Source organism: Tenrec ecaudatus, chromosome 8 (assembly GCF_050624435.1).
Source record: "Tenrec ecaudatus isolate mTenEca1 chromosome 8, mTenEca1.hap1, whole genome shotgun sequence".
Classification (NCBI taxonomy): domain Eukaryota; kingdom Metazoa; phylum Chordata; class Mammalia; order Afrosoricida; family Tenrecidae; genus Tenrec; species Tenrec ecaudatus.
The window spans coordinates 102,488,596-102,503,655 of NC_134537.1; the positions used below are offsets into that span (position 1 = coordinate 102,488,596).

Consider the following 15,060-nt stretch of genomic DNA (forward strand, 5'->3'; position numbering starts at 1 on the left):
TTTCCTTCCTTTTGACCTGTCCTTTTTTAGCTATTTCCTTCCAAAAATAGTATCTCATCACAGCAATTGAGTATCGGTTCTGACCAGACCTGACCCACCAAACATGCAGGGAAAGGATAGTCACAACCTTCAAGTCACCCTGGAAAAAGAGTACTTTGGTCAAGGGACCAAAAGTTGCCAGACAGATGTCACCAAACCAACTTAGAAGACATTTGAACGTGAGGGGTCAGATAAATCATATTCTGTCAAGAACCACAACCCCATCCTAATGCATATTCATGACCATTCCTATTGAGTATGTTACACATCATAATGCCCTCATTTTTACTTCCTGGTACGCATGTATCAAACTGTAAATTCTCTTTTTTTTTTTTTCAGGAGTGTGCTTTGGTGACTGTAGTCCTGGCGTGCTCCTAGCTGGATCGGCCAAAGTGAAGCATCCCCCTGTCCTTTTTACCCAGTCTCTGTCTTTGTTTCTCAGTGCCACCGAGTGGGACCTGGGTTCGTAACACAGTGCTGGTTCAACATGTAAAAATGTATCAACGTAAAACAGCAAATGAGCAATAAAAAACAGAACCCATATGGTCATTTCAACAGATACTCAGAATACGAATTTCATAAAAATCAACACTCCTACACGATAAAATGCTTGAACATCTAGGGATAGAAAGACACATTCTCAATCTGTATGGTCCATGGTGATGCAGTAATTAAGCAGCTTTCTTGCTAACTGGAAGACCAGCAATTTATGTGTATGGGAGGTTTCTTCATTATTTAAAAGCATATCTATAAAAAAATGCTTAACTGCCATCTTACTGAAAAAAAAAAGAAGAAAAGTTGACTTCCTAGGTCAAGGAACGAGGCAATGGTATACACTTTCACTATGTCTATTCCACATTTTCATGAAGATTCCATTCATGGAAATTAGGAGCTAAGAGTCACTTAGATTTAAAAAGAAGTAAACCTATCTTTATTTATACTGGCATGATCTTGCACACAGAAAACCCTAAGCAAGCTGCTAAAAACTATTAGAACTAATAAACAGATTCAGTTAGTGAGCAAAATATGAGCTAAATATACAAAAATAATTGTATTTCTATATAACAAAAATGAACAATTTGCTCAATTGAAATTAAGAATACAACTCTGTTTGACATATTTAGAAATAAATGTAATAAAAATTGAGGAAAGTGTGTAGTCTGAAATTTTTAAATTATTAAAATAAACTACATATAATGTATGTAAATGTAAAGCTATATATCGCATGGTACTGGGTGAGAAGGCAACACAGCTGATATGGTAATATTTCCCAAATGGACTTTCAGAGTGGTATAATCCCAACCAAATCTCAGTTGGCTTCTCTGCAAAAATTGATAAACCGATGCCAAAATTAATACTGAATTTCAATAAACCTAAGATAGTCAACACTATCTTGACAAAAAAAAGAACAAATTTGGAAGATTTGTACTTCGTGAATTTAAAACAAGTTACAGCACTCCAGTAATTAACGTAGTGTAGTACTGGCATATAGATCAATGGACTCGAATTCAGAGTGCAGAAATAAGTGCTTATATTTAAAATAATTGCTTTTAAGGGTGTTGAAAACAATTCAATGGGGGAAAGATTTGTCTTTTGAAGAATTGATACTAGCTCAACTTGATATACAATTTAGCAATAAATTATGGAACCCAGGCGCTGAAAAGTAGAGAGTAGTATTTGAAATAGAGCATCATGTATTTGCAAGGGGACATATATCAGGAATATAAAAAGATGGTATATAATTCAATAATAAAAAGACAGTTATCCAATTTAAATGAAAAAACCCTTAGTGGACATATCTATTAGAAAACTCAAACTTTGAATTGATGTTGTTTAAATCTTAAAACACTAGAGGTTTTAAAACAAACAATTAAATAAACTCAATATACCAAGAAGAAACTAAGTTTCAACCAGAAGGGACTAAATTATCTGGAACAGTTGACATAAAGAGTTATGTGTAGGGTGTTTCAATGAAAGGTCACAAGTTTGAATCCACCAACCACTCTGTGGGAGAAAGATGAGGCTGTTTACTTTTGTACAGACACCCTCTCAGAACCCCAAAGGGAAGTTCTGCTGTAACCTATAAGGGAGGTCTGAGTCAGAATTTACTATGACAGTGGGTTTTTGTCTGCTATTGAGTGTATAGGGTTAGTAATAGGACCTTTTAGAGAGAAAGTTACATCTCCATATCACTGCCAAAAGGAGTGAATGTTAAATTCTCTACAATTCATTGAGGAAACAAAGGAATTCAAAGAGTTTTCATGAGATAGTGTTCTCATGGCCAAAGAAATAATCAAATAAAGACTGGATTTTCAGTCTGAGTTTGGGAAAACCAGTTTGATGTCGTTAAACAAAGAAGTGCTAAAAGCCAGGATGACTGGATTGGATTTGGTTATGTCACCAATTGGCTATGTGACTTTGGGCGTTGTGTATTTTCTCTTCGAAGCTATCTGTCTAATCTATAAAAGAAGTTCAACTAGATAGCAAATAAAGGTTCTCTCAGCTCCAAAAGCTTGACTCTAGGCTTTTGTATGCTCAGTGGAGAAATGTCGTGCCCATTTCACCAAGTTCAAGGAGGCATTGTCATTTAGGAGATAAAACCCCCTTCATTTTTCTGGGCCAAGTCCCTAGACATTGGGCTACAGACAGCTAGATATAAAACACAGTTACCTGTGATATTCTGTCGATGGCCCTTGGTTTTGCAGCCACATTTTGCAATGACCTCAGGATTATTCACATCACTGTGACAGGTGGAGCAGTAAAATAAGGCTCTGGACAATGAAAGCAAATCGAGAATGACTTATGTGAGGCTTCACACTAGGGAGGCAGGGCGCTGACTCAGTCGGCCTGCCATTAAGTTGTATTTGCTTTAGTGCTTTCCCCCCATAAAGTAATAAAAAAAATTACCTTTTGACTTCCTTTGCAGATTCAGCAATAAAGAACCCTATTGTGTTTTTATGCAGCCTAACTTGTGCAGGTGGATTTAGTATAAGACCACTGAAAACAGAAAACAAAGCATGGTCATTTTTTCCTGTCTCATTTCTGCGACAATATTTGATGTTTCATTCTGTCATTATCGATGGGCTCTCTAAGTTGCAGGGTAAATATGAATCAATCTGCTTTTGCTCCCAACCACAGTGGTGGTTGTGAACTTGACTATATTTAATTCATGGATTGCTGCTAACTGGACCGGATGCAGCCAGGTAACCGCACGATTGCAGTATCCCATGCGTGATTGCTGCACCCCATGCATGGAGGAGCAGAGGGTACATTTTTCCCTGATTGAGTCATAAATCCGAGATGGTCAAATGAACCCTGTTGTGGGAAGAATTCTTCATGTACGCTCTCAAATATGAAGCAGGCCGAGGGAAGAAGATCACACATTTTTTTCTCCCTTCTGGATGTCTTAGGATTGTCTGTCCTTATTTACTTACCATTTAAATGATCACAGCTGGTCACTCATTTTTATTAGAAAATGGTTCCTGGTTAACCAATTACTATTATTTGTGTAGTTTTTGAAGTTGTATATTTCTTTTCTTTTCATTTTTTACTGTCTCAATTGCAAGGTCCTCAAGAGAAAGAACCACATGAGCTCTTCTTCTTAACAGTTTTATTTCTTTCCTTTTTTTTTTAACCATTCGTGTGTTTGAAAATTCTGCTTCGGCCATTTCACCCATGTTACTCCTTGGCTCAATATTCTATATGAATATTCGAGCTCCCTGATATGTCCCTATTTTTCAAGGTCCTCTACATGTATCCCCCTTGATTCGTATATCTCCAGTGTGATAACATCCGTTATCCCATTGGTCTCGTCACATCTTCTGTACATGATGAAAATACTTCTTTGCTCAATTAAAATGTTTACATTCATGTTGTTAAGATGTTATGTCTGAATTATGGCAAAGCTTAAACTGTTGATGGAGAACCAAAGTAATTTTCAAATATTAGAGACTCCATGTAAAAATAAAAGGATCTGGACAACAAATGTTCTTGAACCTCCAGTTCCCTAGCCTCATGGTAGGAAGACATGTGCATATGTGTTTAAAGCACGGTTCAAAAAGATGGTCACCTGGAACATTGGCTGGCACTTTGTGGCCACTCGGTTCACTGACACCAATGAAGGGTATGATCGAATTTAACTTCACAAAGGAAAGAATGTGGACTTGCGCACCTGAGGCTTAGATTGATGTTCACTGGCTGATAACTATGCCAGTCCTTTGTTGTGTTTTAGATATGTCCTTGATCCCTTTGCTCGGTAGGAAGAGGGCAGTTCTCTGAGTGCATGTTATAAAGAAACTGTCAACGATCATATCTGTGGTTTCTTTTGAGAGAAGTGAACTTGTGTTTGGAATGGACCCTAACTGACCTGTTTGAAATCCTTCATGAATCACGACTAGCAGATCTAAAGGGAATTTTCCCACTGGGAGAGACTCAGGACATTATTAGACTAGAGTCTGAGTCAAGTTCATCTCTTTTTGCTGCTGTTATTTCTCATCCAGTTGGTTCCTACTGTGGTGACCTCACACCCAACAGAACAAAGCACCGTCCAGTCTTGTACCTTCCTTACAATTATTGGTATGTCTCAGCCTTCTTTGAATTTTTAAAAATTTGATAATGGAGGTGTTTCCCTAACTTCTCCTTTGCTATCTTGGTTACTACATCTTGTAAATTGTTCTTAGAACAATTGTAAATACACATTTTTATGTGTCTATTCCTATACTGCAGTCTCACGGCTCTACATCATGAGGCTTGCTATTTTGGCAGAATTTAAGCATTTGATTCCTTTCAGGTTAAGACTAATCTTTTAGTGTGTCAACTTTAAACTGCACGATACTGTGAGAACGGGAAAGTAGTGTGTTTGGACGATCACAGCTCTGATTTGATTTATACTTCAAATAGCTTCTCATGAGATACCTTTTATTCACTCTGGCATACAGTTCCTATAGTTTTAACATTCCTGAAGCTGATAAAACTCATAGTGAGGCTGCTTTAATTGCTTGGTTGCTCCTCCCTCTTTCTCTGCATACAATCTTATATCACCTCTTTGTCTGAAAGACTGGATGCACAATAAGAGGACACATTCACAGGTTAAAGATACCCAGAAGGATATTTTAATAAATCAGGGGATCCTGATGGAGACAGTGTCCAACCCAAGGGTATATGCTATCTAAAAGGAGTAGCTATTCTTTTTTATTTTTAGAACTAATAAATTTATTCATAAAGTTGGTGGGATACACAGCCAACACACAAAACCCATTTATGATTGAATAACAACATACCCAAACTGTGTATTACATGTTGTGTCTGATTTCTAAATAGGCTTGAATAATTTCTACAAGGTAACCAATAACGAAAATGGATTGTTCCATCAACATTGCATCGTTCCAAAGCCTCAATGACTAGATTGTATTACAAAAATAAATAGATCGTACAAGGAGTTTCAAAGTTTGTAGGAAATTCCATTTACTTTTGTTTTTATGTTTCCACACACTTTTTGACGTGTCCTCATATGCAACAGATGAGTAGTCCCCCAGCTCGAAAGCTGTCCAGGCATGGATGACAACTCTTCTGTGTTAGGTCACCTGGCATGCTGAAAGAGCAGCTATTCTTAAGCTAGAAGCGTTGATGATTAGGGAGAGTGAGGCTCTAGAAACTCTTGTTTTTCCAAGTAGTCCAGAAACTTAAGTGCGATGAAGTGAACTTTCTTAATATGTCTCTTCTCTCTGTGTCTCTGTCACTCCCACCAGGCAATTGGTTGAGACTATGAAAATAGGGTTTGGGAAACACTAAGAGAAGGGATTGGTCAGTGAGGTTGCCATTTCCTTGGGTCTAAGAATGAGGCATCCCAGAAGCCAGAGGAGAGAGAATTCCCAGGACTGTCAAGGAAGAAGGGCCACCAGGGGAGCGTGTTCCAGACCTCTGCCTAACGTGGCAGGAACTGATTAGAACAACCTGAAGGTTGGGCAGAGAGGCCATGTGATAGAGAAAATGATTCAGGCTGAGGCAAGGAGACCAGGAGACAGAACAGAGGAGTGACACTAGGAGGCTGTCAGCCCCGCTTTCTGGACCATGGAAGGCAGAGGCCAAGGAACCATGTGGTTGAAAGGCTGGGGACCAGAAAAAAGACTTGACTGTTGGCTGAGAAAAGGCACTGCTGTGGACAAATGATTATATATCTTTACGTTTTAATAATCCTGACCTGTGATAACCTGTTAATTTCCTTAATAAAGTACCACAATCGTGAGTTTGTCTGTGAAGTCATCTTGTTTGCTGTGGTCATTGCAACTAATTGTGGAACCCAGCGGAAAATAAGTGTTATGGGAGAAATGGTTGGTGTCAGAAGAGGGAAAAGAAAGATGAATGAAGGAGACATATTGTGCACCATAGGGCCATAGGGAAGCCTGAAGCCAGATGTCAGAATTCGACCTTTTTGCTATTTTATGCACATTGATCTTCCCCTTGTTCTCTTTGAATGAATGCTTCTTGGTTTATGTTCAGGTCTGTATGAGCACAATAAAATCTTCTGAAATTCCTGTTCTGTGAAATGTTACCTATAGTTTATTATGTTCCACACAATCAAATGTCATTGCATAATCAATAAAATATAAGCAAACATCTTTCTGGTATTCTCTGCTTTCAGTTAAGATCCAACGGACACCAGCAAGAATATCATTTTGAATCCAGCTCGAATTCTGGCAGCTGCCTGTTGATCTACTACCACAATCATTTAAAAATTACCTTAAGAAAAGTTTCCTTGCATGTAATATTATTGTTTGAAAAATATGTATTCTATTGGTTCACCTTTCCTTAGAGCAGGCATAAATATGGGTGGATATTTTCCAGTTGATTGGCCACGTAGTAATCTTCCAAATTCCTTGGCACAGATTAATGAGTGCTTCTCATGCTGCATCAGTTTTTTGGAATATTTCTATGAATATTTTTTCAACTCTTGGAGCCTTCTCTATTTCAAATGATTTCAGTGAACTCCCTTTTCAATAGATTGACTGTTGGTCATCTTCTACCTCTTGAAATGGCTGGATGCCAATTCATTCTTTTTGGTACAGAAATTGTGTTTTCTTCCCATCTTGATGATTTCTGCATCATTCAATATTTTGCCCAAAGAAACCTTCACTATATAACATAAGGCATGAACGTGTTCTGCAGTTTTTAGCTTAAGATAGGCTTGGTGTGCTCTTCCTATTTGATAGTCTAACTCCGCGTCCTGACACATTTCATTACCATATTTTACTTTGTCTTATACAGTTTGTCTTTGAAATTTCTGTTCAATTATTTTCCTTCGCCATTTCTTCTAGTCACTTAAACTTTTTTGTGTTCAAGAGCAGATTCCAGAGTCTCTTCTGACATTCACTTTGGTCTTATCTGTCTTTTTATTACTTTTTTCTTCATGTATTTTACATTGGTGTTATGCTACAACTTGTCTGATCTTCAGTTTAGTCTCTGAAATTATGTGGAAAATATTCAAAGTTGTTGCTTGGCTCTCAAGGATTTGTTTTCATTTTCTGCACCTTTAACCTGGATTTGTATATGAGGATTTGGTGGTTTATTCCAGAGTTAGCCCCTGGCTCGGTTTGATGCCGATAATGAGAGCACTTTGTGAACTTTCCATGTTTCTTCTTATTTTCCGCATAGTTTCTTACCAGAGATGTAGTCAATTTCATTCTTGTATATTCCATGTGGTGAAGTCTAAGTCTATAGTCTCCATGTATGTTACTGAAAAATGGTATTTGTAATAGAGACATTGGTCTTGCAAAATTCTCTCTTGCAATCTCCTGCTTAATTTCTATCACTAAGGCCATACTTACCAATAGTGATATTTCTTTGTTTCAAATTTATCATTCCAATCACCAGTTATTATCAGTTCATCTTGATCACATGTCTGATCAATTTCAGACTGAAAAATTAAAAGAAAATTTCAATTTCTTTAACATTAGCTGTAGTGGTTGATATATATTTGAATAATAGTTGCATTAATTGGTCCTCCTTGTAGACATATAGATCATATCCTGTCGCATCCTTTTCTTTACTCCAAGATAGACCTTGAAATGTCCTTTTGGACCGAGAATGTGAGAACATTTCTTTTGAAATGTCATTGTTGCCATGGGAATCATATGATTAAAAGTGGTCAGTAGTGTTTCATTTCAGTTTAGTGATGCTTATGTTAATGATATTTAAGTGTTCTATTTCATTGTTGATGATTTCCATTTTTACTGGAGTCATATTTCTTATAAATGGATGTTGCATGTTGAATCCTGCTTCATCAGAGTATGAAGACCCTGCACGTTTTGCTCTATTTATGTTATTAAAGTCTACTGCATTTTGAAGAGGTAGCTCCTCCCCAGTTGTACTTTGATTCACTTCTAACATGAGGAGCTCATCTTCAGTCATTGTTCCACGGCTACTCATGAAGATCTCAATTCACTTCTTGTCATTTTTAGGTGCCATCAAATCAGTTTTGCACAACAGAATGAAACATCACCGTGTCCTCTACCACTGTCACTAATTTTTTTAGCCACCATGTCAGTCTACCTCCCTGAGGGTCTCTTTTGGTGACTCTCTACCAAGCATGATATCCTTTCTCGGGAACTGCTTCTGCTAACAGCATGTCCAAAGCATGTGACACAAAGGCTTAGCGTCTCAGTCTCAGCATCCCGAGGAGCTTTCTGACTTTACTTCTCCCAGGACAGATCTGTTTGATCACCCGGCAGGTCACAAGATTTTCAGTAGTCATTGCCAACAGCTTAAGTCAAATGTGTTATTTTTCTTCAGACTTTCTTATTCATTGTTCAACTTCCAGATGGATATGTAGGGAGTGGGAATATCATGGCTTTGGTGAGTTGCATCCTGGTCCTCCAAGTGCCTGACAACACCTTAACAAGGTCTTGTGCAGCAGAATTGTCCTAAACAACATGGCGTTTGCTTTCTTGACTGATGCTTCCATGAGTTTTGATCCAAGTAAAAGTAAATCATTGATAGCTCCCAAGTTTCCACCATTCATCATGCTATGGTCTATTGGGCCAGTTGTAAACATTTTTGTTTTCTTTAAGTGGAGTTGCAATCCATACTGAATGCTGCAGTCCTTAATCTGCATTCGCAAGTGCTTCAAATTCTCTTCCCTTTTAGTAATCCAGGTTGTATTATCTGTATACCTTAAACTGGTTTTGTTCCAATCTGGGCACCACACACTTCTTCAGATAGCCCAGCGTCTCAGATTATTTTCTCAGACTACAGAATGAACAAGTGTGGAATGATTTTTAATATTACACTTCATCTTATCCATAGGTTTTCAAGTTCTGTATATTTGTATTATGTTTTACCCTCAGGGTACTACAGACCGCATTGTCTTTCAAGCTAGATCTTGAAATGTTCTTTTTGTTGATGAATACCATGCTGTTCCTCTTGGAGATGTCATTTCTGGCATAGTAAACCTCATGATTTTGTAACTCAATATGGCCAATAACTTTCTATACTTTAGCTTACTAATGCCCAGGGTGTACGTATTTCAAAAGCATAGTAATGAACAATTGGATAAACAAATTATGGTATATGCATCCAATGGGTGTTAGAGACATAACTCTTGAATCCTCACAACATTGTTATGATATGGGTACTATTATTAGTACTCTTTTATAGAACAGGAACTGAAGCTCAAAAAAATAGTTTGCCATTGATTTTCAATTAAGTCTTTGATAGGATATCATCTATGTAATAGCTTGCCAAAGCTAACATCACTCCTGAGTGGAAAATGCAGAATCTAACTTTAGACAGTTCAGCTTCAATGGTGGTGTTTCTGACCACTGTGCTATACAAATCCATCAACATCAACAAAATTAGAAGTAATAGAGGATATCTCAATGTCTGGGTCTTGGGCAGCCATATCAAATGCTTCCTGTTTTAAAAATTATTTTTCAATTCTTTTTCTATTAGATACATTTCAATACAATTTGAGACCGGCTAAAAAAGCCCAGGGATATCATAAGGATTTTTCAGGAAATAATTTTCCATCTGTTAAGAGATGAATGATGAAAGAATAGGGTTCCACATCTGAGGGATTAGTTTCTGAAAACGTTATGAATAGCTGTGGACCCTTGTCTGATACAGTTCCAGAATATAAACCCTTCAGATCAGAAGACACTCAAAATACTGCTGAGGAAGGGTTGCTTCCTCCAAGTGGAGTTGAACTTAATTTTGCAGCTAGAGCAAAAATTCTATGTTTTCAATTTGCTGATGAGACACTATTCAAAATGAGATGGAAAAGCTGCAAAACCCATTAATGATCAGAACATGGGATTTATGACAAAGTATGGCTTTAGGAATATCAGAAAAAAGCAATCATGAAATTAATAACTTAAAGATCAATATCCTAGGCATTAGTACCTGTACAAGGCAGATTTGTGTTCAATGGCAATCAACATGAGGTTCAATTTTGTAAAGCAGATCCTGGAAAGGAAAACAAATACTTTGGAAGAGGGTAGGGACAGAGGAGGACAAGTTTATAACAACTTTATTGATATGTATGTTTAGTATCTGGGAGAAACCAATAACTTGGCAAAGGAAGGACCTCATAAATAGGGAATTCAGTAGTAAGCATAGCCATCCAGAGATAATGATAGTCCATGAACCAGACAGGATATAAATGGGATTGTTCTACCCAAATTTCTAGTTTGAGGGAACTCTGGCTTACTCGTTCCTTCACTGTCAGTGTTTCTCATGGAGTCTGGTCTAGAGTAAACTGCCAATGAACTTTCTTCAAAGAATAGCATTTCATAAGGAAGGAGAACAAGAACTTCCCTTAACTTACATTGAAACTTCAGGAAACGTCATTCCTTCAAAGTCATCAGAAAGACGTTGAGTCAAGATTTTGTTCTTCAAGCCATTTATAAACTGTTTTTTCCAGAGATGTTTAGGAATCACCTGGAATATACAATCATGTTACCTCATGGAGAGTTCATATCATTATTTAAGTTCTCATTACTAATGAAATTGGATTAGTGTTTATAATCTAAGTGTTTTCATTGCTAACAGAGATTTTACAAAAAGAAGGTAATAATAGAGACAAAGAAACCTCATAACACTATTTTTAAAAGATAAAAAGGAAAACAAGAGAATAAAATATGCTTTGTATACTCCAAAGAAAATCATTTGGGTGAATATAATCTAAGTTTAAGCTTAAGACAATGCCTGTACCGAGAACCAATCAGAAATGCTTTTCACTCTGCCATTCCTTGCTATATAAACAATATAATTAATATGACCTGCATATGATTACTCAAGGTGCTGTGCATTAGTCAGTGGGCTGGTAATCACAAGGTTGACACTGACTGCAAGAGGAAAGCCAAGCCAGTGAATGTGTAAACATCTCAGTGCTGGCAGGGGTCCCCACATGGCTGCTCCAGCACCCAGGGCTGCATCGGGTTAGGTCTATGTGGCTTCTCCTCAGGGATGTCTTGCAGGAAGTGAGCCTTGCCAACTAAAACAGGAACTGGCTAAGGCAGCTGCACCCTGGTCTGACCATTGCAAAGCAAGAGATCCGAGAACTAGAAAGGCGAGGCTCACTGAGCCATTTATCTCTCCCCCTTTCAATTAACCCCACATGTGTTTATCGGCCAGGCTGGCACAATAAACTAACTACCTCAGAATGATATTGGATATTTTGTACTGGGAACGACACAATCAAGAGGAATGGCATTGCTGTAAGGTGTTGTCAAGCAGTTTCAACTCATAGAAACAACAAAACTGAACACTGTCTAGTCCTATGCCATAGTGACAATTGTTCTTGTGTTTTAGCTCATCAATATAGCCATTATGTCAATTTATTTTGTCAAAGATCTTCCTCTTTTTTACATCCCTGCTACTTTGCAAGCATAATGTCCTTCTCCAGGGCGTGGTCTCTTCTGACAACACGTCCAAAGTCTTGCCACCCTTGCTGCTAAGGAGGATTCCAGCTAAACACCTTCCAAAACAAATGTATTTGGTTTTTTGGAAGTCCCCGGCACTCTTTTATCATCAGCTCTATAATTCAAATGCATTAATTCTTTTTCTGTTTCATATTCAATGTCCAACTTTCACATGCATATGAGGTGATTGAAAATACTATGGCTTGAGTCAGGCAGGCCTTCGACCTCATAAATGGAAAAATGATTGAAGTGGTCAAGGATTTTGTCTTACTTGGATCCACAATCAATGCTCTTGGAAGTAATAGTCAAAGAATCAAAAGGTGCATTTCACTGGGTAAATCTCCTCCACAAGATTTTTTTAATGTGTTGAAAAGCAAGAATGTTATTTTGAGGATGAAAGTACACCTGACACAAGCCGTGTTACTTTCAATTGTCCCGTATTCATGTGAACTTTGGACACTGAGTGTGGAAGATTGAAGAACTGATGCATTTGAGTTACAGTGCTGGTGAAGAATATTGATTGCCAAAGGAACATACCTTCCTTGAAAAAAATACAACCAGAATGCTCTTTAGAGTCATGGAAGGTGAGGCTTTGTCATATGTACTTTAGACAACTTTCAGGAGAGAGCAGTCCCTAGAGAAGGTCATCATGCTTGGTAAAGCAGAGGGGCAGAGACGAAGAAGAAAGCCCTTCAAAATGGATTGACCCAGTGACTGCAACAACGGGATCAGACATAATAAAAATTGGGAGGATGGCACAGAACAAGTCCATATTTAGCTCTGTTGTACAGGGGTGCACGATGAGTTGGAAGTGACTCGATGTCATCTAACAACAACAGTAACAAACAACAAGCAAACAAAGAAAACAAGTCAACTTCTTATAAGCTATTGTATAGATCGTATGCAGGCATCAGAACATGAAGTTAAGTCTATTGATTTCAGTGACAGCATGGCTAATTTCTTATGGAATTCTTTAAATCTTTTCATCTTCACAAAGCAATTATAGAAGAGTTATGGTCCTAGCTAGCAACATATGGCAAAGAAAAGGCATCAAAGGTATTGGTCTGGGGAAGAAAGAAGCAAAAGTATCGTTATTTGCAGACAATATGATTTTATATATTTAAAATGCCCAAAACTCCACAAGTGGAGTGTTGGAAGCGATAGAGGAATATGACAGAGTGGCAGGATACAAGATCAACAAACAGAAGTCTATCAGACTGCTATACACATAAAAAAAAATCACAGAAAGGGTGATGAAAAAGGTAGTACCCTTTACAGTGGCCAAGCACAAATTGTAATATCAAGGGATATACCTGACTAAAAAAAAAAAAGATTTGTACGAGAAAACTGCAGAACACTATTACAAGAAACCAAGACTGACCTCAACAAATGGAAGAATATTCCATGCTCATGGATTGGAAGACTCAATATTGGAAAGATGTCTGTTCTGTCCAAGGCACTCTATAAGTTTAATGCTATCCTGATACAAATATCATCACCCTCTTCAAAGAATTGAGAAAACTGATTACCAACTTCATATGGAGAGAGAAGAAGCCCAGAATTAGCAGAGAACTCTTAAAGAAGAAGGACAGAGTGGGGGGAGGGGTTTGCTCTAACTGATTTTAGCACATATACAGCTACAGTGGTCAAAACAGTGTGGTACTGGTATAATGACATATTTAGACCAATGGAAAAGGGCTGAAAACCCAGAAATAAAAACATCAGCGTACAGACGGACAACTGATATTTGATAAGGGCCAAAAAATATCAAATGAGAAGCAGATACCCTCTTCAATAAATGATGCTGGAAAAAAATGGATATCTACTTGCAGAAAAATGAAGCAAGATCCTTACCTCACTCCATTGACAAGAATAAACTCAAGGTGGATCACAGACCTTGAGGTAAAACCCCAAACTATTAGGGCCATCAATGGGAATTGAGACAAACCTGAGAACCTTGGCACGGGGAATACATAGGCTATCAGAAATAGGGAAGGATACAAATACAGAGGAGTCACAAATAGACAAGCGGGATATACTGAAGATAAGATACCTGAATACATTGAAAGAATTTACCAAGAGAGAAATAAGAGAGCCCACAGACTGGGAAAACATCTTTAGCAATGACACATCAGACAAAGAACTTATTACTAAAATCTATAATACTTTGAAAGCTTACAATAAGAAAAAAAAACCTAATTGCCCACTAAGGAGGTGGACAAAGGACCTGAACAGAAGTTTCACAAGGGCAGAAATACAAATGGCCAATAAACATATGAGAAAATATTCCCACTCATTAGCCATAAGAGAAATGCAAATTAAAACATCTATGAGATACTATCTAACACCCTCAAAGATAGCCCAATTCAAAAAATCAGAAAGTAACAAGTGTTGGAGGGGCTGTGGGTGAGATCGGAACTCTAGTTCACTGGTGGTGAACCCGTAGGTATGTACAGCCATTATGGAAATCGATTTGGCGATATCTAAAACAGATGGAGATTGAGCTATCTTAGGACCCAACAACCCCCCTACTGGGCATATACTCAGAAGAAGCAAGAAACAAACAATAGCCAGACATCTGTGCTCCAATGTTCATTGTGCCACTGTTCACAATTGCAAGGGTTGGAAACAATCCAAATTTCCATCAACAGATGAATGGATCCAAAAACTATGGTACATACATACAATGCAGTACTATGCATTTCTAAAAAGCAGCGAGGAACGCATTAAACACATTACCCCATAGGAAGAAGTGGAGGAAATTATGCTAAGGGAAGTAAGCCAACCACAAAAGGACAAGTACAACATGAGTCCGCTGAGATAAGCTTTAAAAATGGGGCACAGGGGAAAAGCTACTATATACATACATTCCTGGGGTGAGGTCCAGGTACTATAGCAGAGGACAAACCCAATCCAGGGATACATATGGCAGCCAACTAAATAGGAGGGGGAAAGAAAGTGAAAAAATATATGGGTGGTGGGGAGCCAGGCACTAACCCACCCAAGGAGAGGGTATTGTTTATATCTCCATAGGAGAGGGAGAGAGAGACCAGACTTCAACCTGATGCACCAAGATGTGAATACAACATACCAGCATATACCAGGG

At 37.9% G+C, this 15,060-nt stretch overlaps 1 protein-coding gene across 1 annotated transcript in view; it reads right to left on the bottom strand.

Annotated features, from left to right (window-relative positions):
• The window catches only part of KCNU1 (potassium calcium-activated channel subfamily U member 1), a 225,699-nt gene that overhangs the window by 105,129 nt on the left and 105,510 nt on the right, over window positions 1-15,060 (bottom strand). Inside the window, exons 15-18 of the mRNA XM_075557227.1 lie at window positions 10,859-10,971; window positions 10,435-10,497; window positions 2,947-3,036; window positions 2,710-2,810 (exon numbers count right to left, since the gene is read on the bottom strand). Coding sequence (XP_075413342.1) covers window positions 2,710-2,810; window positions 2,947-3,036; window positions 10,435-10,497; window positions 10,859-10,971 — 367 coding nt within the window. The remainder of the gene's footprint in view (window positions 1-2,709; window positions 2,811-2,946; window positions 3,037-10,434; window positions 10,498-10,858; window positions 10,972-15,060) is intronic.